This window comes from Triturus cristatus, chromosome 6 (assembly GCF_964204655.1).
Source record: "Triturus cristatus chromosome 6, aTriCri1.1, whole genome shotgun sequence".
Classification (NCBI taxonomy): Eukaryota; Metazoa; Chordata; class Amphibia; order Caudata; family Salamandridae; genus Triturus; species Triturus cristatus.
Window position 1 is genome coordinate 1,343,013,434 of NC_140589.1, and position 23,869 is coordinate 1,343,037,302.

The 23,869-nt window shown below is 40.3% G+C and overlaps 1 protein-coding gene across 1 annotated transcript in view; it reads right to left on the reverse strand.

Moving 5' to 3' along the window:
- The window catches only part of RYR2 (ryanodine receptor 2), a 3,458,987-nt gene that overhangs the window by 1,716,945 nt on the left and 1,718,173 nt on the right, over positions 1-23,869 (reverse strand). The window contains exons 29-30 of the mRNA XM_085612346.1: positions 11,288-11,640; positions 2,721-2,835 (exon numbers count right to left, since the gene is read on the reverse strand). Coding sequence (XP_085468472.1) covers positions 2,721-2,835; positions 11,288-11,640 — 468 coding nt within the window. The remainder of the gene's footprint in view (positions 1-2,720; positions 2,836-11,287; positions 11,641-23,869) is intronic.

The following is a 23,869-nucleotide window of genomic DNA, read 5'->3' on the forward strand; positions in this document are numbered from 1 at the left end:
CCCGGCCCGTTGGCAGACGGTGCGTGGCGCCGGCGGAGACAGCCAGCGAATTATATTCCACAAAAATGCAAGTAAAACGCTCGCTCAGAAATAAGCCAAACACAGTTTATTTAGGATACGCAGAATAGCTGTCTTGATCTTGGATTTCTGTGGAATATATATATATATATATATATATATATATATATATATATATATATATATATATATATTCACTGAAAAAACCATAGGTTTCACACACGTTATAGTTAGGAATTAGCATTTAAAAAACCTTGCAAATTCACTTAAAAAACCATAGGTTTCACACAAGTTATAGTTAGCTGTACATTTCACTCGTAAAAAGCCAATGAAATTCCACGTTATAGTTAGATCAGGTAACTATAACTTGCGCCCCCGCAATGCACTGCTGATGACGTCACATATTACATCACTTATGACATGGTCAGTGACATCACTCATGACATTAATGATGACATCTGAAATGACACATTGTGCATTGCGGTCGCGCAAGTTATAGTTACCTGATCTAACTATAACGTGGAATTTCATTGGTTTTTTTACCGTAAGCTTACCGTACGCGTACTCCGCGATTTTTTTTTTAAATTATTAAATTTATTTTTCATACTTTTTGGTCCTTCGTGAACCCCCTGACGAACGCTAGGGGGTCTGCAACTCTCTTCGTTGCCCCCTTTTCATGTTATCAACCTTTGTTTTTCAGTGCGAGAGACAGAAAATGGCGGCCGATACTTTCTGATACTTTCTGATTTCTGATTCGAATGTTTACAGTCATGTAACCACCAATCAGAATTGAGCTCGCGCACGGCACCGTACGTGTACGGTAAGCTTACCGTAAGCGCACGGAGCGCGCTTACAGATATATATATTGATTTAAATGCTATTTTCTCAGGACCTACTGAACAGATTTACACCAGACCTGCAAAAGGCACATCCCTGACCTGAGGACTACCTCTCTGCCCAATTTCAAGTAATTCTGTTCAGCCGTTCGGGCTGTAGCTCGGACTAAAGGTCCTATGGGAAAATGCATGGGGAAAACGCGTTTTGGGACCCCCCTTTTTTCTCAGCCCCCGCTTGACGAATCCCCCGAGACTTTCAGGGTAGGAGTGGAGCGTAGCGCCCCATTAGTTTTGAAAAATTCGCGAGGATTCGTCAACCGGCGCCAAAGTTATTCCAAATAGAATGTTGCGGATTTCCTATGGAAACACGGTCCTAACTATAACTATCTACTGGCGACCGCCAGTAGATAATATATATATACACACACACGCACATATATAAAGGCATAATGCTTACCTGCTAAATACTTATATTTTCAATGTAAAGTCATGCGTTGTAGAGACATGCCTGGTAAGGACGCAGTTGTGTTAATGACTACGTTGTAAATGCATGCATTGTAATTGCAAGAGTGGTTCCGTCATGCAACCTTTATTTTTATCTTATGAAGACAATGTGGTCATTCTGGATCAGAAGGCTGCTGATCTACAATGCATATTAAATACTTTGGTTGGGTATAAGGAATGTAATTATCTAATGATGAACACAGTAAACACAAAAATCTCACTCTTTGGTATACACAATAATAAAAATGCATAGTATGTCAAAGGTCCTAAACTGGAACAACTTAAAAGAACACATGTCTAAGAATTACATTTAGCGTGTCTATGTCCTATATGGCACAGTTTGCTGAAGTAATATGCAGGTGCTGTTGTACTTGTGTGGCCTTGAGACCACTGAATGGTATGCTTAGTTGTAGCATCTGTAGCCCATTGATGAGGGTTCATTCAGGCATGGTATGGTAAATTGTGCACCACTATTTGATACAATTGTGGTTATGCACTCGATAAGCTAGAATGAAATTTAGTTAAGCAACTATTTTCCTTTCCCCAGCAGCTCCTCAATGCTTTTTCCAACACGATCTACACAGGATAGTAATCTCTAGGCTCATTGATCAATCTTTTTGTTTCATTTTCATGATCTGCATAGCTCACTGGTTGGCACTTTAACAGCTGTAATCCAGAGGGATTACACTGTAAAGAAAGCCACTCCAGAACATTGTAAGAGTAGTTATGGGCCTGCCTGCTGGACTGCCACGAGAAACCAGGATTAGTTTTACAACTACAGATAAAAACATTGCCCACTCTTAATAGTAAGGATGGGGAAAAACTAAACAAATTAAAGACAGATGCTGGGAGCTCATTTTTAATTGCTGAGCCCACATATATTTATTTATGGGACAACACACTAATATCAGATTTAAATTTTCAAAGTAAAGTTTTAATCAAGTTGAACTTTTAGACATATGGGCTAGTGGAATAATTATGCAGCATTAACTGATATTGCTGTTTGTGCAATGGGGATACTAACACCATTACTCATTTGGCTGTCCCATACTTGGGTTGAATGGCCCTCAAATTGAATGTATGTTTTTATAAAGGCTCAATTGAGCCTAATTACTAAAGATTTCTGTGCGCAGTTCTCATTCTGCATAAAATTACAGCACACATTAAGGTTTTAAACATGCGTCGCACTGACACTATTCAGCTTAATAAACACACTTCCCACACTAATTTTGCTTTGTTAAGGCTCAAACTTTCTCTCGCACTCCTGAGAATGACAGTAACATATGGTAACAAAAAGACAAAAGCAAAAGTGGGGGCATTATCAAATATTGTCTAGCATATAAGAATGAAGTGTAAGCATACCGTAGTAGTTTGCATCAGATGATCATAGTCATCTCTGTCATCCGCGAGTACATCCTCAATGAGCCGAGTCGAGTGGCTTGTATTATAGTCTGGCTTTGTTCTTCTTAACATAAATCTGTAAAATAACAGCATGCTGTGATGTATGTAAACTCAAAATGTTCATTTGAATTAGTGAACATAGTAGTCCATGGTATTTGAGGTTAAGTTATCAATCAATTAATGTAATTATAATAACCCCTAAGAACCTTAAACATTTTTGGGAGTACATATGCTATCTAAATATTCAAGGTACACTTTCATAGTTCTAAGCATTTTCAAAAATGTCAGCAAAAGCTTTCTAAACTACTGATGCTTGGGGCAACGACATGCACATGCACCATGCACCTATTCCTTCTGTGTGAGACATTGATGGCTGCAATGTCATAACCTAACTTCACAGAAATCCAGTGTACATAAAGTATGGCATACCTCTGCTCATCATTGCTGTTTGCTACCACACCCTCAAAGCAGCTGAGAAAGGAGACACATGTCTGTTAGTACTATTTGGCCTATATTTAGCATGATAGGTTAAAAGACTCTCCTGTCTTTCCCAAGTCTCTTGATTCCTACACAGTTGAACACAGCAACTGAAAAATGCAATCTTTCATGTTTTACTCCCCTGGTCACAGGCACAGTCTCTCAATAAATGTAATTTGCATTTGATTTTTCATATGTAGCTCTTGTCAATAACATTAACCTTCATTTTCAAGCCTACGGCCAAAGCATAGATATCAGCATTAGCATTACCAATCACATGCTTGAATAAAGCATCTGGCTCCTATATGGATTGCCATGGACTTCCTCAAACTCATGTTCATCTGATTCCAGTGGTGTACTAGCCCAGCGTCACTCTGCCATTTATTCATGCTGAATTTATGAGCCCAATCTCCAAAGGCAAAATCAGACAAGTCAACCTCCATGAATTTCTAATCCTTTACTCAGTGACAAGAAACTACTTTTGCTTCATTCAGCAGAATACTTCCAGAAGAAAAGTCAATTCAGAATAAACATAGTCTTTCAGATCCATCATGCAACCCTCTTAAACAATGAATTTGTAAATATCCGAAACCCCACAGTGTTCAAGTTCCTGCAGACAGAGTTGAAGCTAGACAAACTCATATTTTATCACTCCTAACCCAAGAGCATGCCACAGGATTCCTATGGATGCTGTGGTGACCTTGAAAGTGTCCTGATATTTATCCACTGAAAAGCCTCTAAGCACCTTAAAATGACAAATGAGAAATGAACCAATTGTTTATATTTAAGATTAAAAATTCTCAAAAGGTATACTTAAGCTGTCTATCTGCGAAAAAATATTAACACTAACGCACAAGCGGGGGCAGATGGATTCTACATCAGAGAGGAGGCATGCTGGTGGTGTTAGCCCCTGCACCCATATGGATTCTCCCATAATGCTCAACTGAAATTCCCTACTTTTGATTGGGGGCTGTCAGTGAAAAAAGGGCCTTGCCTAATGCCTGGGGTGCACACTGTGAACTGGGCAGCAAAAGAGAGTCATTTTGAGTGAGAAACCTTCTATTAGGAGGTGACCCTCCAACAGAATAAATATTATCTCACTGGCTCCACTTTCAGCATTAATTATTCGGAAATGCCATGATTTGCCTTGATCTCACTGACAAAATCTAGAATATTAACCCTCTGTAACCATCTTCTCAATTTTGTGTACCATGTTGGAGTAAAAGTGGCCCTCACTTGGTTTATTTGTGTTATAAATATCTATATGTTCACTTAAAATACTGTTATAGTTAGGTGTGATAAAAAGCTCTATTATTTTTTTTTAAACCTTAGAAATTCCGGAAAAAAAGGATAAAGTTACTTTAAAGCTGGTGAATGTGTCAATGACACATTAACGTTATGAACTAAAAAAACAGAAATTCACCAGTTATAACTAGCAGAGATAACTATAACTTGTCCCCCCACATTGCACTGCTTTTGACCTCACATTTTACAACAGGTATGACATCTTATATGACATCGTTTAAGACATCTCTGATAACATCGCAAATTACATAATTGATGACATCACACATGACATCACTGATGATATCATCCAATGGGTGTGTTTGTTTGTTTTATAGTTTACCTAGTGGTGGGTAACTACCACATTACTTTTCTATCTATTTTGTACATTCTGTGTCCAGCCAATCGGTATAAGTGTTTCTAAAATGATGTATTGAATATGTTATAATTCTTTGTATTGAAGAGTAACTCTGTGTGGAGATGACAGTTGATGACTTGTGTTCATTATATTCCACACAAGTTTTTTGGTACTGCAGGAAAGGTTTCTAGCAGGGCAAAGATTCTACGTACTACATACTAAGGGGCCTATTAGGATGGCGGGCGGACCCTAGCGGTGCTGGGACCGGCCGCCAGTGGTGCAGCGGTCCTTCACCGGCAATTAGGATGCCACCGCCGCGGTGGCATCCCCCATCCACATCATTGTGGCGGGTGGTGCACACAGCACCGCCTGCCACAATGCTTTGCTTCCACATTGTGCATTTGCATGCACAACGTGTCAGGCACCGTGCGGTGCCTGCAACGTGGTCCATGCAAATGCAGGGGAGTACCATAGGTACCCCCCATGTGCCCCCCCACCCCCCAACATCCTGGGGGCCCGCATCGGGCCTCCAACTGTGTAATCCGCATGCCTTTCCGTGGCGGCGTTGAAAGGCTGCTTCCCGCCGCAATTGTAATATGGATGGCCACCATATTCAACCCTTTTCCATCTGGTTGACTTGTCGACCGGGCAGAAAGGCGGCGGACGGTCTTTCCCTCCGCCGCCGTACCCCCGCCATCATAATATGGCGGGGGTGAATGGGAGGCAGACGGGGGATGATGTTGGGAGGATCGCTACCACCATGCGGGCGGTGGTGATCCGCCCATCATAATAGACCCCTAAGTATTGTAAGCGGACCTTGAGTTATAAGACAGAATCATCTCAGCATGATAATTTCTCAATTTAAATTTTCAAATTTCTTTTCATTGATTTCGACCTATGCAGAGATCAACAATTTGAAGTAAATACATATATCATGTAATTTATATTGAACTTCAACTATAAACAGGTTGATAAAAATTATCCTTTTAAAACATAGGTGAAAAAGTTTTCAGGTATTTATACTTATTATAGCAAACAAATTCATCCGGCTGAGATTTCAATAAGGCGATCAAGTCATTGGTAGTAGAAAGTTTATACCTGAAACATATGGGTTTTAAGAAAAGATTCCAAGCTTTGACCATAACATTATTAGAACAGAAATACAACACGTGGGTTAAGTCCTGGACTCATCTATTACATTTATCATAGACTCCTGTGCTTTCACCTGTGTCAATCCAGCACTTTGTATAGGCCTTTAGAGGTAATATCCCTAGGCAAAGCATAATAATTAATCTCCAGATACTATGCTCTAGAGTGTAGATCTCACGTACTTTTGGTGAGTCTTAAACTCGATAGTAGATACAAAGGACTTATAGCGAGAAAGTTGGGAGCAATGTGCCATATCGAGATCGAAGCTTAATCTAGGATTCATATTTTTTTTAGAAATGGCTTCAAGTGTACTGGAGACCAGGATTGTAGGATGATTTCAGTACATTCGAAGTATTCTAAGGCTATCTTAAAGTTTCTGTTAAAGGTGTATAAGTTTGCACCAGCCTAAATGTTTTGTATTTTAATAAGGCCCTTAAAGAGCCTTCTTCCACATGCAGAAGCTTAAATGCCCATCTAATTATGTTGGCCAAAGCTTTTGAAAAGGCATTAACTATTGAGAGCTCTAAATGGAGTATTTCAACCAGTTTTGCTTGACTCAATACCGTTATTTAACGCAGAACTTTACCATTGCATGTGTTCAGAATGTGCCATCTGCTAGTAGGAATATATTCTATCGCATAAGTTAGGGTAGGGGGAATTGATATTCGATAAATTTCGAGAAGAGAATGGATGTGCCTCTTACCGGAAGAAGAATAAAATCTCTTAAGGACGTTTATATGAGCAACAGCTTTTAGATCCATATGCTGAAAGTGGGAAGAGGCTTCAAGGGTTTACGTAAATACTCGCACTAAATAGGTGTATGCTTTTGCCACCTCAACAATTATCCCATCTAATTTCCAATTGAAGTGAATATAATGTTTCATTCTCCTAAATGGGACCACTTTTGTTTTGGAGATGTTTACTTTTAAGAAATTTGCTTCTGAATACCTACTAAAGGCGTCTATGCTGCGCTGTAAACCGATCGGAGTAATGTCAAAAAGTACGACATCATCGTTATGCATTAGCATGTTTATGTTAATGGAAGCTACCTTGGGAGGGAAATTCTTTATTTTTTATAAAACTCTCTGGTAAGTTGCTTAGGAAGAGCGAAAACAAGTGGGGGCTAATGTGCAACCTCCTTTACACCATTCAAAGTGGGTATAATATTGGTCAGACCTCAAACCCCTGTCCCATCCCATCAGGACTTTACACCATGTAGACAAATGGAGGACGACATTCAACCTCAGAAGAGCATCTGGTATCCCCATTTTCATTAATTTCCTCCACAGGGTGGATCTATTGACCCTGTTGAATGCTGTAGTAAAAGTGACAAACAGACTATAAACCACAAGTGATTTACCTAGTGCAGACTTGTCGATAATTGTCTGTAAGATATCGGTCACAGAATGGTTTGACTGAAATCCAGTTTGGGCCATCGGAATTACGTCCATAGAAAACTGTTTGCACCACTGTGTGCACCAGGGACTAACCTATGTACAAGTGCTTGTTTTGCTTCAGAAGATGGGTTATCTATAATGTTGTCACCACGGTATGAAGGCTGCAGGTAGTATGGTCTTTAGCACCTTCAGTCTTTGGTTATTTTTAGTAAATAGTCGTTTTTGGGACAAGTTTTCCATAGAGTGTACACTGTTCTTAGTAGATACTTTTTAAAATTATGTGGTGTATTTCTCATGAGAGTTTCACTGTCTGTAAACAGTGTGATACAGTGTAAACTCTCTCCATAGAGTAAACAGTGTTATCACTGGAATGGAGAATAAAGAGTGGACAAAGAGGCGGCCAAAAATAGAGGATTCAACTTGGACTGCCCAGCCCTTCCTCTATGTTCACTCTTTATTCTCCAATGTGAGTGTAAGTGGATGCATTTAAACATATTTGCCAATGTTTTTTTTTTATCAAAGCAAACATTAAGAAAGGCAGGTTTGCGAAAACCGGTCTGTTTGCAGGAACAATAAATCTTTTAGAATTGACCCAGTGAGTGCCCATCCTCTTTTTGAAGGCATTATTACATGTGTACGAGAGTGCACCCTCACGAATGGAGCACCCGTCTTCACAGAGTTCGGCAGCTCTGGTGGAACCTTTGAAACAAATTTAAGCTGCCAGAACTGCTGCAACTGAAGTGACTTGGCATATATGGTGTCGACTTTCAGTCGAGGATTATTAAATCTGAGGTTGCATAGCCATTGGGCCAAATACCTACGCACATGGGCCAAGGATTTTAAGGTTAGAACATCTGTGGCAGGCGAGGGGAAACTTGGGATTTTAAAAGCACATTCCTGAGAGAAGGCACCCAAGGACTGTAATGGACGCACAAAAGTGAAATCAGCACTCTAACAACAGTTATGAATTGCTCCCTCAACAAACAAGTGGCAGCCCATATGGGCACAAATTGAGGGAGGATAGAATATATAGACTATTTTCTATCCCATCCTGTTTTTGAAGGAGTTATTGTATATATATATATATATATATATATATATATATATATATATATATATATATATATATATATTCCAAAAGAGTTCCATTTACCGGGGGCTCCGACCCTGCAGGGCGGGCTCTCAAAGGCAGGAATGGAGATCCTGCCGCTTTAACACCACAAAACACACCAGAGCCCAACTTCGTCTCACGGCAAGAAGCCGACTTTATTCGTCTCGAGCACTGCAGCTTGTGACACCCTTAAATAGTCCTGACGCGTTTCGGCGTGAATCCGCCTTAATCATAGGTAGGTGTGTCATTAATTAATCCCAAGTGGGCTTGGTCCCGCAGTAGCTGAACTACGGGTACCAGCATGCATCAGGTAGGTTATCCCAGGTAGGTACTGTGTTTGTGAATAGCGTTCTTCCACCCAGTACTGCTGATCCTTTTGCCAGCCTGACGTTGCCATTAAATTTCTGCTGCTCAGTTGCCATAATGTTTTTGCCAAGTGCTTAAGCCAATGCTGCAATGTTCACCAAAATATGCGCTTCAGCAGCGAAGTTTTTCCTACAACTTCGCTGCTGAAGCGCATATTTTGGTGAACATGGGATAACCTACCTGATGCATGCTGGTACCCGTAGTTCAGCTACTGCGGGACCAAGCCCACTTGGGATTAATTAATGACACACCTACCTATGATTAAGGCGGATTCACGCCGAAACGCGTCAGGACTATTTAAGGGTGTCACCAGCTGCAGTGCTCGAGACGAATAAAGTCGGCTTCTTGCCGTGAGACGAAGTTGGGCTCTGGTGTGTTTTGTGGTATATATATATATATATATACTTACTATATATATATACTTTTCTGGCTCCAACCAATGCGTTTCAGCCCAGCAAGGCCTTTGTCACGGAAAAAAGGCCTTGCTGGGCTGAAACGCGTTGGTTGAAGCCAGAAAAGCTAATAATAAAAGCTTAAAAACTGGAATTTGAGTGCGTCGCACCCTTGGTTAAAACATTATTTTGGGCTTGGATTCAGCCCCATCGCGACTGCACCCGTCGCCTGAGAGCGCAGTTTGGAAAGCACTCGAGCAGCTGCATAAGGCTCAACCTGTTCCTTAAATCACTGGTACGGGCAGCACAAGCCTGCAGGCAGAAATGAATGCAAATCACTTTTTGCCCGACGCGTTTCGTTTATTCACTTCTTCAAGGGCAATAACATAATGAACACTACCCTACATGGCCGTTATATACAGCACAGACTATATTATTCAGTGGAAATAAATTCATGCACAAGACATATGTTTTTCTGATGTTAGAGTGTGTATTGCCTTTACATAATGGAACCTATCTAATTGTTCTCTTGTAAACTGTTCTCTTGTAAAGTGCTCAGACACCTTTTGGGGTCTTGTTCACCCTATATAGTTTTGCAAAATAAACACTATCATTGCATGAGCCTTCTTTTTCAGACACTGGCTTGTTCTCAATAGATAAAATATATAACAAAGATAAATTAAGAAGTAAAAATCTACACTTGTAAATTTACTCCTACATTTTCTAGTAGGCTAGTAGGTTGCATAGAAAATGTACTACATTTGGCTATTCCTCTTTTTCTAATGTAAATTTACTTTTACCAACATATTCTATGTATTAGTTTTATTATTAGTTCAGCACTTAACACCAAAGTGGTCTCTTGGTGCTGAATCAACAAACGGAAAAGGCCATGTTCATAAAGTTAAATTGTGTAGTTATAGCCAAAGGTGCTGGAACAATTTTTAGACTGGGACTGCCATCACTGAAGTAATTTGCATAAGCAGCAATTTTCTAGAATGTATTGATTGACATTTGAGCTCTGTGTTTGAATGCATAACAAATGCTAAAAGATAAATCAATTTAAACACCTCTTTCTTGCTCATTCTTCTCCTGGCCTCCTGCAAGGTTATTCTGGGGTGATGCATCATCTCCTGCACCCCTACTTCCAGTGTCCATGGTTATAGCTTAATTAAACGTGGGTCTGAGTTTGAGTTTGAGGAAGGCTGTGTAATGGAAAATTCTGTGATTTGAGGACTTACTAAAAATTAGGAGATAATCAACTAGATGCATTTCATCTATCAGAAGCTTAGTCTATTGCAAGACGTTCCACCAGTTCCAAAAGCTTAGGGACTCTGATACAAAATGACCAAATCATGTGGGGAGGATTCCAATCCTTCATTTAATAGCATACTGTTTACGGTAGTTATATGTATTCTGTAGGTTTATGTGTTTAGGTTTTGATAATTGTTCGCACATGAAGTTGGTAAATAATATTTGTGTTTCTTTAATTTAAAACATGTCAGATAAGAGCCAGGGGAGCACTGGGAGATAATGGCCGTCAGGTGTTAATGTCCAACTTTTAAAGCTGGAAACAAATACAGAAAAACCTATATGGCTGGATAATTCTGGGGTTTTTATATTGTGGGCGATTCAAAGTCCAGCGTAAACTCCCTCTTTTAGACATCACAAGAGAAATTCAATGTCTCCACCACATGTGGGGAGGCCTGTGGCTTTCCCACCTACATGTCTCTTGGAAGCCAATGAATTTGGAAGTATTAGGCTTATGCGCAATATGTTCTTACACATGATAGGTCAAGATGCTAGAGATGCATAATACCATGCCCTCCTAAAATATATAAATGCCATTTGTGAACAAAGAACCTGCTTGTTTTCATGCCCCTGTCTCTCTTCTGTGATGCACAAAAAGCACATTGTATATGTTTGGCAGAAACTTTGCAAATCTAGCCCTATGTATTGACACTTCCCAATATTAACACTAAGATCTCATGGCTTGCCTTTGTTTTAAGCGGGAAGGCTTCTCTTGCGTGTAATCCTTGTGATTATTAAGTTCAGGTTTTGATGTTTCTTTTTCTTTCTCTGCTCTCTCAGGCACCAAATGACCATGAGCTGTCTTCATCAGAACTTCGAAATCCGATTCAACATCAAAGTCATCCAGCTCATTCTTTGGGAGGTAAAGGGAAGTGGCTGGCAGGCCTGATGGGTTAATTTTCGAGTACACCTCTGCACATTCAATAGGCATACTCAGACGATAAAACATGATGTCATTGTTGCTGTTCTGTGCACCAAAAGACTTTTGTGTGACTTTCAAGCATGGAGAACTGTCAATGGTGCCATCGATCCTTGTGACCTGTAGATTTGGAAAAAATGAAACAGGAATGAAGGTGGATCCCTTGTTCAGTAATAAAGTATCATAATTTCATGATTTCTCAATTCAATGTTAGATTAATATTAATAGGAACATTTGTCAATCATGACACACACATCATCAAAATTAACAATGCTTTCTTTTAAAACCAGGTGTGAAAATGAATGTTATTGGACACTGATGATCATGTGACTTCCTGCTCTTCAACACCCTTTTGCCTTTCCTAATATCTCAATGCCAAACTGGGAATTTGTATTGATAACTGCTCGCTATTTAGGAATGTTTCCAGTAACTATACCCTCTAAACGAGAAGTTCTGTTTAACACAAAGGAACATGTGATCATTTTAACCATAGCATTTTCAGACTGCTGATTATTATTCTCTTTTGAAAGGTGAAACACATAGATATTCTGTGTATTTCATTCCCATAGTGGAAGCTAAGCACTGAGAAGAAGAATTGATCTTCCGTTTTGTTCAGTGGTTAGACACATCTGTGGTACTCTAGTGTGTGTCTGGTAAGTGTCATTATATCTAACTTACAGGTGCAGAAAAACAGGCATTATTGCTTACCTGATCTTTGTATGTTTACATCACTCCTCAATTCTACATTGCAGTACGCAAAATCACAAATAAACAGGAAAATATATTAAGGAGAAAAAAGAAACATACCACATAAAAAATCTTCTTCCATAATATTACGAAGGGGTTTTTATTAATTAGAAAATTATCTTTATTATGTGTGTTTAAGTTAGCATAATTAGGCCTCAAAATGAAATTACAGGGCCTCAGCTTGCTTCCACTGACATCCCTTTTAAAAGTTGCTGAAGAGGGTGTGGCTTTTAAAATTGCACGATGGATTTACTTGTGTGCCTTAGGAGGAAGCAATGTTGGGATTTTCTAGCATGGTGCAATATTCAAGGTCTTTCACCTAGGCCTGTTCAATGTTGTATTTACTTTGTAAATTCACTATTAATGTTAAGTGTTGCAAAACTATTTCCTTCTTATTATGTGAGAAAAATAGGCGTCTCCAAATGTTACTTATTTTATGTATCATGTGTTTATGAAAAGTCATTGTTTTTTGTCATTAATACTTCATTTCTCACCATATTGAGTGTGGTTGTTTTTACTGACTGAAACCTATAAAAAATTGCCGTTTCTGGCATGTGTGCCATACTTTTGTTTGCTTTTCATACTGAGCAGTTTCTATGCTGGATTGTATTTTAACTTTATAGAGTTTTCTTTGCCTTTTTGAACTGAGAAGTCTATACGTTAGACTGTCTGCTAATTTATATTTAGGAGTCTCCCTTGTCTTCTGAAATAAATAGATTTATGCTAGTTCTTTGCTGAACTATATTCTGGTTCTGGCAAATTCCCTTATGTTATGAGCTTTCACATTTGACTTTATTTTTATGCATTATTGATGCTGATTTGAATCTAACTACTTTTTGTATTCTGTAATGATTCTTAATTTTGCATAAAACTTTATGGTTTTAACTTTGAATTTTGTTTTGAGTAGGTTTTCTTTATTTGCACAAGGGCCCTGTCCTTTGAAACTGCACATGGCCATGATCCTGTGATTCAGCCCTTTAAATTTATTAATTAAAATCACCGACAGTATTGATTAAAAAAATAGACAAAAAGACACAGAATTCAAAAAGACATACAACTAAAAAGAAATGTACAAACTAAAACATGAGGCAATCAAAGAAAATACATTGAGAGAAAAGCAAATTAATGTTCCACTTTATTTTATTTCTTTTCGGAATACAAAAATAGATTTCATTGGATATTTTTCTTTTATTATGTGTAGTAATGTACTCAAACAGTTGCGTTTATGAATTTTGCCCAACTTTGTCCTGAGGTTATTTTACAATATTCTTTAACATAGTCTTACTGATGGTAATGATTCGCAAAAATATAATAGGTAAGTAAAAACCTCATTAGTATTTTCAAGAAGAACTGAGGGAGTGCTGTACATTTAAAACCAATCTTTTCAAATGACCTTTTACTGTTCCCTTTAAATTCTATGGCATGCTTTGGCATCAGTAAACTGAGCATGAATATTGAGGTGTGAAATGAGATAAAGCACCGAAGCAACTGCTTACATTTTGCCTGTGGATAGGGTCAGTCTCCTTCGCACTATTCCAACTATTAGATGAGACATCAATTGAAAATGCTACCAATTGGCAGGCTCCATTTACACATATTTACAAACGATTGGGCAAAGTAACACCTGCTCTTTGACTTTGTTCCTTACCTGCACAGGTTAAGTAAACACGTGGAAATGGGAATAAAGTAATATATTTGCACTTATAGATCTGAGGTTGAAGGAAAAGAAGACCAATCATAAGGAGTCCAGCGCCACATCAAGGAAAGTGGGAAGAAGGCTTTAACTGATAAGATGTTGTGCTTAGGGAGTAAATGTATTCCTAATGGATTGGTGTTTTTGGGAGCCAGAGGGAAACCCTGGTTGAAATATGTATTTCTACTCAGAGAGATGATTGCTTGCAGACTGGATATGGAGTCAACCAGCAATACATGAGTTTATTTACAGTCAAGGTGTTTAAGAAATTAAATAGAGGCATTACGTTTAACTGTTTTTTCAGGAATCAGTAACACACTATGCATACTTGTAATGGTAAATGATATTCTCCTATTGAGTATGCAAAACATAATAATGGCTATGAGAGTAGGTGATCTTGATGGAAGTGACCAGAGACCACTGTAGATGGGAATGTTCAGGATAAGTGGCAAAGTGGACAAAACTTGATAATTAAAAACAAGAGGATAATCCGATCAACTGCTTTAAAAAACTAGTACTTGGAAGAACTCTGGATCCTACAGAAAGAGATAAATTATATATCCTCTATAGAGGTAGCAGAAAAGTATAACTTCATCATAATGAAATTAAGGGATGCCTCAACAAGGAAAAGTAATTATATAAATAAGCAAAAGATGGAGTCTTCACTATTTACAACTGCAAGAAAACAACTGAATAAACAGTTTTGATATGCATTTAAGTACTAGAAACGTGTGAGTAACAACCTATTAAAGGTTTACAGAAAACAATATAGAAGAACATTGCATAAAATCAAATATGTGTACAAAGAAAACATTTGGGGAGAAGTAAAATCTGCACTATAAGGAGAAAAAACAAAGCTCTTCTGGGAACTTATATGATATGAGATAGGAAACAGAAAAAGACTCATGGATAATTGAAGAAGCAGATTGCATTGCTCACATACCAAAAATGTATAGTTTAAAACCTACAAAGCTAAAGATGAATCCCCAATATAAAATATATCCAGTAAGGTATGATAATTAGGAGGGAAACAAATGAATTATTAACAGTGAACTAGGAAGTCTTGATTTCCTGGCAATAAGTGAACTGGGGGACCATAAGAGTGAAAAAAAATACAAGTGCTCATGGCCCAGACTGGATTTTAGCAAATATACTTGTTATTCATCCCAGTACATGGACTTCATTATTAGTTTTAACATTCATAAAAGCAGTAACAGCCAGCAACACAATTCCTCATTCTTAATGAGGAAGCATAAGAGTAGCAATCTTCAAAAAAGGAGATAAAATGTGCCTGAAAAGTTACTGTATGATAGCTTTTGATGACATTTGGGGTAAAATGTATGCCAAACATGTCCTAAAACATCTTAAAGATTGGATGGATATTGTGCAAGTACTACCTAAAGCCAAATTGCCATTAGGAAGGACCCTCTAACATTGACAGCTGCTAATGCTTAAATTGATATCTGAAAAATATGTAATGGTTGGGAACAACCACTTTATGTTGTATATACTGACTTCTCTACATCATTCCACTCTATTGTAATAAATGGATTATGGATAAAAATGTTGTCATGGGGATTCCACCTGATCTATTGCAGCTAATACTAGATCTCCATAAATCTGCTTGGACTAGGATCCAACTGAGGCAAACAAAAGAGTGATGGGTGGGATGCTTGAATTAATCTCACTCACTGGTAATTACTTGGGCCACAATACAGTACATCATTTGTTTCCACTCAATCACACAATGGACTTATACATATTTTTGACCAGTAACTGAAACTCCTTTTTGTATATAGCTCACTGTATAAGGGTATGACAGCCCATTTCCTTAATACTGGAACATCCGATTTCCTTAATGTGTGAAAATGAAGAGTTATACCTGTTGGAATTATGTCTTGCAGTCATGCTCTCCACTATCCTCTGAGCTTGGAATTACAGTGACTGTTAATATTGCTATTCTGGACTTTGGTAGTTTACAGGTGGAATTGTGTTTGGCAGGAAGTGGTGTATCATATCAAGGTTGTTTCATCTCACAAATTGATCTTTCTAGAGATACTAGGGTAATATCCCTGTGCTGATCGCTTCACTCTAAATAGTCAACATACTTCCATCTATGCTGTGATGGGGATTTTACTGCGATAAGTAGGTACCATGCAGAAGAGCTCCTCTGTATACCTATGCTTAGCCATTGTTCTTTGTGAATACAACAATCCAAGGTGTTTTCAGACTTGTTTGGGCCACTTGGAGTGTTGAGAATATCTATATATATGAATGTAAGCTTCTCTCCCCCCCCCAAAAGTCCAGGTCTTAATCCATATTTTTGCAAAGCGGGAACATATCACTTCTTAAGGTTTCAAAGCACTGGGGCTGTCGAGGAGATTAAGTGAGCTAATGCCCAAAGTCACATGGTTCTGAGCTGAGCAGCGTTTGTTGCCGGGGATCGAACTGTAAGTGATGTGCTCCGGATTCTGTAGCTCTGGCCTCCGCACCAAACCTCTCCAGGTACTGGTTCAGTTCTAGCTGATGTTCACTAGAGGCACATTGCAGGCCCTTGAAAATCCAGGATATGTCACAGTATCTACGGTTATCTCGCTTCTCATGTTTCACTGAGTAAAGGTCAAGCAGGTGTCCTGAGGGGGGTGCCAGAGAGCCCACGGCAAAATGGCCGCACATTAGTGCAGCTCTGCCGGCTGGGTCCCAATAATCCGTAAATAATTTGGTTCCAGCACCAGTGGCCATTAAATAAATATCTTGTGGTGGTGAGTGAAGGATAGCGGACAGGAAAGAGCCAGGCACGGTCACCGACACCCTTTAATCAAGAGGCAGATCCGAGGTGAGGTCTAGCGGCGGTGACGACCATGGGTGAAGATGCGCTGAACTGCAACGCGGCCTACCTGCCAAAAGAACGGACACTGCAGCTGGGAGCTGCTGTTGCCGACGGTGGGTAAAAAATATGGCTTCCCGATGAGTGGGCTTGCGAGGTTTGTGGGTGCCCTCAGAGTGCAGCGTGAGTTAGTAGGCTCCAGTACAACTCCAGTAGCGTGGGAGGCAGCCCCAGTCTGGGCAGCGTGGAGGCGCAAAATAGTGGTGGAATAAACCGGGAAACGGGTGCAGGCCGGGAACTAATTAACGGCGACAAGGCCAAGGGACAGTAGGAGAGCCAGCGTGCAGTACTATGTGTTGCCGTGAAGGAGAGAAAAAAAAACCAAGGTGCAGGCATCAACGCTCAAGTAGCAGTAGCTCGCAAGGAGAGTGCCACTGATTACATGACCAAAGTGAGAGTAGCAGTGACTGGGCTCAGTGAACGAACCGCAATGAGGCCTGGCTGCAAGAAATATTAACATCGGAGGCGGTAGAGACGGCGAGGAAAAGCTTGCGTGAAACCGCTGCTGCGGGGTGTGGTGAGGCGCAACAGGGAAGACATGTGCCCACGCACTGTAACAGCTAAGAAGCAACACAGATTACATTTTACCTAGAGCCGTAAGAAAACGTGATGGGATCACAGTGAGGTGAGACATTACCTGTAGAACAGCGTGCAGCAAGAGCGGGTGCCCAAATCTTGTACCAGAGGTGTGGAGGCAGCACTAAATCAAACGATTGGACAGTGTAAGGGCTTCGGAGCCAGAAATCGGAAACAATGCGCAGACTGTAAGCCAAACAGACCGTGGTGTCACTACCTTCACACAAGATGACACAATGAATCGCATCTTACAGGAAATTTCAACTGTCATTCGACGTCTGGAAGATATGGATGCTAATATATCATCCCTGGCAGCAGAGGCCAAAACGATCAGGGCAGAAATTGTGGGATTCCATACGCACACTGAAGGATTAAATCTACAACTAACAGTACCGGGGATTTCTGATGTTCCACAATGGGTTCATATAGAATAACACCTCTCATCCTCAGACCCAGGTATTTCCGCTTTATATGGGTCAGGAATTAGCTGTCAGAATCCCAAAATTTTGATTTTTTCAGCTATGCACAAATCCTGGCAACGGCGCATCGCTTATTAGACTTAAGTACAAATATTCATGAAAAAGCACCTATATGGGATAATACCAGTTTTCACATCAATAGAAAAACATTATCCTGGCCCTTATGGAAGTCAGCAGGCATTCAAACTATAGATCAAATTTTTCATAACAGTGATTTTAAACCATTTAGACAATTAAGAGAAGAATTTGATCTTCCAATGCATCAATCCTTGAAATTTATCCAGCTTCAACAATGCTTAAAAAAGCAACTAGGTTTGTCCCCTTGGACACTTCAAAACTCACAAATAGTATCATATTTGAATACGTGGGCAAACATAAACGAGTAATACCTGGTCTTTATAAAATTCTTACACTGCACCTTTATACTGCCTCTTCAAAATCCTGCATGACTGGCACTGGTCTCCGGTGAAACTGCAGAAAGCCGGGCTACTTTCCCATGCTAATTGCTGGAGATGCTCTAATACCAGTTGTGATACAACTCACATTGTATGTGAATGTCCAATGATACAGTCTTTCTGGATATATGTGGGTAAAGTCTTACACTGCACAATGCCTTTACACCTTCCACTAACTTCTACTAATATTCTTCTCCACGACTTACGACTCTCTCCAAAGATCTCTAAACCACAATGCCGTCTTATCCATACAGCACTGGCCACAGCAAAAAATATGCATATTACGACACTGGAAATCTTCACCCCTCTTCATAAGAAGGATGGTTGACAACAATGATACAAACTGCCTCATATGAGAGAGTAATTTATAATCTTCAAAATCAAACTGACATATTTCTTCAGGTCTGGTCACCTCTCTTGAATATGAATAGTGATAGCGATATTGATAATAATATTTCCACAACAAATACTCCTATCCTTTAGTCTAAAATTGTTTCCTTTAGAATTATTATTTTTCCTCATCCTTTCATCCCCCCGGCTCCATTCCCTTTAACTCTATTTCATTCCATCTCATTATACCGTAAAGTATCTCGTACCCTTTTCTATTCTATTCTATCTTACTTTGTTCTACTACTTATATAAGCTATTTTATTCTAACTTATTCATTCTGTAATTCTGATTTACTTTATTTCATTTCATCACTACAATGTATTTATCCAAGTATTATAAAGTGAGTTATCATATTACTGTTTGATTATAGTTGTAATGGTTTAATTCATGTACTTATTAAATCACATTGTGACTTGCTTCTCACTTCTATGCACTTGTTCCTCCCTTTTCCTGCTTTTCTGTTTTTCTCAACTATTTAACTATTCAACTATTTATTTATTTACATATTCTATTTATTAACAAATAGTACTTGCTGCTTGCATTTCTTTTCCTCCTTTTAATGTACTCGTTTATCTATTATGAAATATTAGATGTTATAGCCATTTGTGTTCTTGGGATGACATTTTACAAAATGTTAATAAAAATAATTACAACACAAACAGCTCGTGGTGGGGGTCCGGCGGTGGTACGGGCGCCGAGCCATAGAAAAAAAACGCTGAGGCGACAGTGAAATTACACGTGGATAAGAACGGCATTGAGGCGCTGGTGTCAAAACAAGACACAGAAATTCACGACGAGTGTAAGATGCTGATTGCGCAGTCCTGCAGGGGATCACAGGTGATAACCTAACCATAGCACTGTGCCAAGTGGCAGTTATCTAGACACCGACTGGACTGGTGAATAGGCACACAACACTGCACTGGTAGAGAGAAAACAAAAACAAAACAAAATGGGCAAGTCGCGCCTAAACTTTGACACGAGGGGAAGTGCAAAAAAGACTACAGAAGCAGGGGCGGCTGGTGGGCAGATTGAAGAGCCAGCTGGAAACAGCATGCTGGAATCAACGTTACTATACATGCAGAATAGTCTGCATTCAATAGACGGGAAAATAGACTCCCTGAATCTGCGCATCGACAACATGGAGGCGAAACTGGATACGAAGGCCTCACGCATCACAGAAGCTGAACAAAGAATCTCAAAAACTGAAGATGAGCTGCAAACGGTGAGCACTAAAAGCCTGAATATGGAACGTGTCCTAGCGGTCATCCAGGCCAAAAATGAAGACCTGGAAGCACGCTCCCGCTGGAGCAATTTACGCATAATTGGTGTGCCGAAATCTACAAACAAAGGCAAGATGGAAATATACATGGAGGACATGTTAAAAGCACTCTTTGATTTGGAAAACCTTTCTGCATTGTTGGTGGTGGAACGGGTGCATTGTGCGCTCATGGAGCCGCCTCTGTCTGGGGCCCCGCCGCGCGCCATAATAGCGAAGTTATTAAATTATCGCGATAGAGACACTGTTTTGAGACTGGCAAGGGAGAAAGGTGACTTGCAGTATCAGAATAACCGAATCTCCTTTTACCCGGATTTTACGCTGGCGTTGAAATCAGCTCGCAGAGAGTTCTAACCCATCAAGCGCCAATTGCAGAAAGCTAATATAACATACGCAATGTTGTACCCGGCCCGATTGCGCATAGAGTAAAAACGACCTAACATAACATATTTGCAACACCAAAAGCAGCCAAAGACTACTTGAAACAGCTGAATGGAAACCAGAAGGCTCAGAACACCTCGGATGTCGACGAAGAAGAAGGCTAAAGAGGGGCAGTGATGAAGGGTTTGGCTCAGGTAAATAGATTAAGAACCACTCAGCGAGCTTGGAGAGCTAGCTACCGAACAGGATTTGTGGTAGACAACTATCTACATGACTACTGGTCATGGATTAACAAGATGCTTGGCGGGACCGAGCCACCTCCGTCCACCTGGAGGGTGTTTCGGGCCGCTGACGAACCCCCACGAGGGAGCACCCCAGATGAGTCCAGCACAGTGTGCTGTAATTGTTTGTATATGAAGAGTTTGTATGTTTGCATAAAATTGTTAAGGGGGTATGTCTTTGGCTAGTTGGGATTGCCGAAGTGGGGGGGTAGGGGAATGTTTGAGAGCAGCTAACCTTTGCATAGGAGACACATACCCTAAGTTGCATATCATGCCTAACACACAGCCCATAGCTCTGTGCAGGATGTATGTAGTTACAACGCACACTTTTACAACGCATGCACTTACAACGCATTTTTTACAACGCAAAATCCATTACAACGCCTTCCATTACAACGCATGACACTACAACGCATTTTTAAAAACTACCTTTACAACGCATTCCATTACAACGCATACTACCTTTACAACGCATACCATTACAACGCATAATATTAAATTGCATTTAAGGTAAGTATTAGATAGTATAGGGGTAAAAATTACTTTTCTTACTCCAGGGGGTGCAACAGTAGGGTAAGTGTTGGATAGTATAGGGGTAAAAATTACTATTCTAACTCCAGGGGGTGCAACAGTAGGGTAAGTGTTGGATAGTATAGGGGTAAAAATTACTATTCTAACTCCAGGGGGTGCAACAGTAGGGTAAGTGTTGGATAGTATAGGGGTAAAAATTGGTATTCTAACTCCAGGGGGTGCAACAGTAGGGTAAGTGTTGGATAGTATAGGGGTAAACATTACTATTCTAACTCCAGGGGGTGCAACAGTAGGGTAAGTGTTGGATAGTATAGGGGTAAAAATTACTATTCTAACTCCAGGGGGTGCAACAGTAGGGTAAGTGTTGGATAGTATAGGGGTAAAAATTACTATTCTAACTCCAGGGGGTGCAACAGTAGGGTAAGTGTTGGATAGTATAGGGGTAAAAATTACTATTCTAACTCCAGGGGGTGCAACAGTAGGGTAAGTGTTGGATAGTATAGGGGTAAAAATTACTATTCTAACTCCAGGGGGTGCAACAGTAGGGTAAGTGTTGGATAGTATAGGGGTAAAAATTACTATTCTAACTCCAGGGGGTGCAACAGTAGGGTAAGTGTTGGATAGTATAGGGGTAAAAATTACTATTCTAACTCCAGGGGGTGCAACAGTAGGGTAAGTGTTGGATAGTATAGGGGTAAAAATTACTATTCTAACTCCAGGGGGTGCAACAGTAGGGTAAGTGTTAGATAGTGTAGTGTAATATAATGCGTTGTAATGGTATGCGTTGTAAAGGTAGTATGCGTTGTAATGGAATGCGTTGTAAAGGTAGTTTTTAAAAATGCGTTGTAGTGTCATGCGTTGTAATGGAATGCGTTGTAATGGATTTTGCGTTGTAAAACATGCGTTGTAAGTGTAGTGCGTTGTAAAAGTTGCGTTGTAAAGGTTGTTCCCCCTCTGTGCAGGTTATTGGGATGCTGTTGACAAGCCAATGGGAGACAACATACATTTCTTGACATGGAACATACGAGGACTAAATAACCCCCGAAAAGTTAGAATGGTTCTACAGTTCTTAGACAGACATAACATTCATGTGGCACTCTTACAAGAGACGCACTTATCAAAGCAAGAAGAATGCAAGGTGGGTTCCCGCTGGGTGACGTATCAGGCAGCATCCTCCTACTCTACGTATTCACGGGGAGTGTTACTACTGATTAAACGTGGGACTGCTTTCGAACCCATTAGGGGCACGCTGATGAGCAGGGTAGAATGTTGTTGGTGCAAGGGAAATTGGCTGGGAAGGATATTTACACTGGTAAACACATACGTGCCAAATGTCGATGATCCGGAATTTTATTAAGATGTCTGGCGACAAATACACAGCATTGTGCACAAGCATGTTCTATGGGGAGGTGATCTCAACACATACCTGAACCCTAGTGTCGATTGCTCAGCGAATACTAATTGGCAGGGCATGCAAGCAGCTAAGATAGTACAGGGTGGGATGGAAGACTATGGCCTGGTGGATGCCAGAAATGTGAGGGCACATTTGTTTTGTCCGTTCATGGCACCTGGTCCAGGCTGGACTACTGGCTGGTTTCCACTGAGATATGTCAGTCGATGAAAGACGTCCGCCATCTCCCTAAGACATTATCTGACAATGCACCGGTCTTATTAAGATTGAGGATTCCCGGGGTAGTCCCCAGAACTTTTACCTGGCGCTTCCGACCAGCAGCCCTGCTGGTTGCGGGTTATTAGACCTGGTATCCTTGGCGTGCTTTCCCCTGACTTTTTGCCTCTACCTCCTGTACTTTTGACACTGTGCTGGATTCCGTTTTAGCTGGTTTAGATGCTTTGGGCACTTTGCCACTGCTGATCAGTGCCAAAGTGCAAGTGCTCCCTGTGTAAATTGATTTTGTGATTGGTTATCCATGATTGGCATATTTGTTTTACCAGTAGGTCCCTAGTAAAGTGTACTGAGTGTGCCAGGGCTGGTAATTCAAATGCTACTAGTGGGCTTACAGCACTGATTGTGCCACCCACATGAGTAGCGCTGAAAAGAGGTCTCAAGCCTGCCACCGCAGTGCCGGTGCGCAGTTTGTTAACTGCCCTGTTGACTTGGCCAGTATACCCACTTGCCAGGCCTGACCCTTCCCTTTTCTTACACATAGGACACCCCTATGATAGGCCCAAGGTCCCCCCCCGGGCAGGGTGCAGTGTATGTGAAAGGTAGGACATGTACTAGTGTGGGTAACACTTCCTGATAGTGAAATACTGCCAGTTTCGTTTTTCACTATTGCAAGGCTATCTTGCCCATAGGACAGAATGCGGAATGCTGTGTAACATGTTTACCTGCATATCTTCCCATAGGAGCAAGATGGAAAGTTAGAATCTGGAATCCCTGAACTCAGAATGTAATAACACATATTTTAGGTGGGATGGTTTTTAAATTCTGTGTTTGAAAAGAGCACTTTTGGAAAGTCGCTATTTTCTTGTTCAACCTTTCTGTGTGCCTCTGCCTGTTTGTGGATTGACTGTCTGGTTGGAGAGTGACAGGGGCTGGCGTGGCTCCAGGAGTCTGGGTTAGTCAACACTAGTCTGCATAAACCTATCTGCATTTGGAGTAGTGGGAGGAGGAGCACCTGGGCTGTGCCTG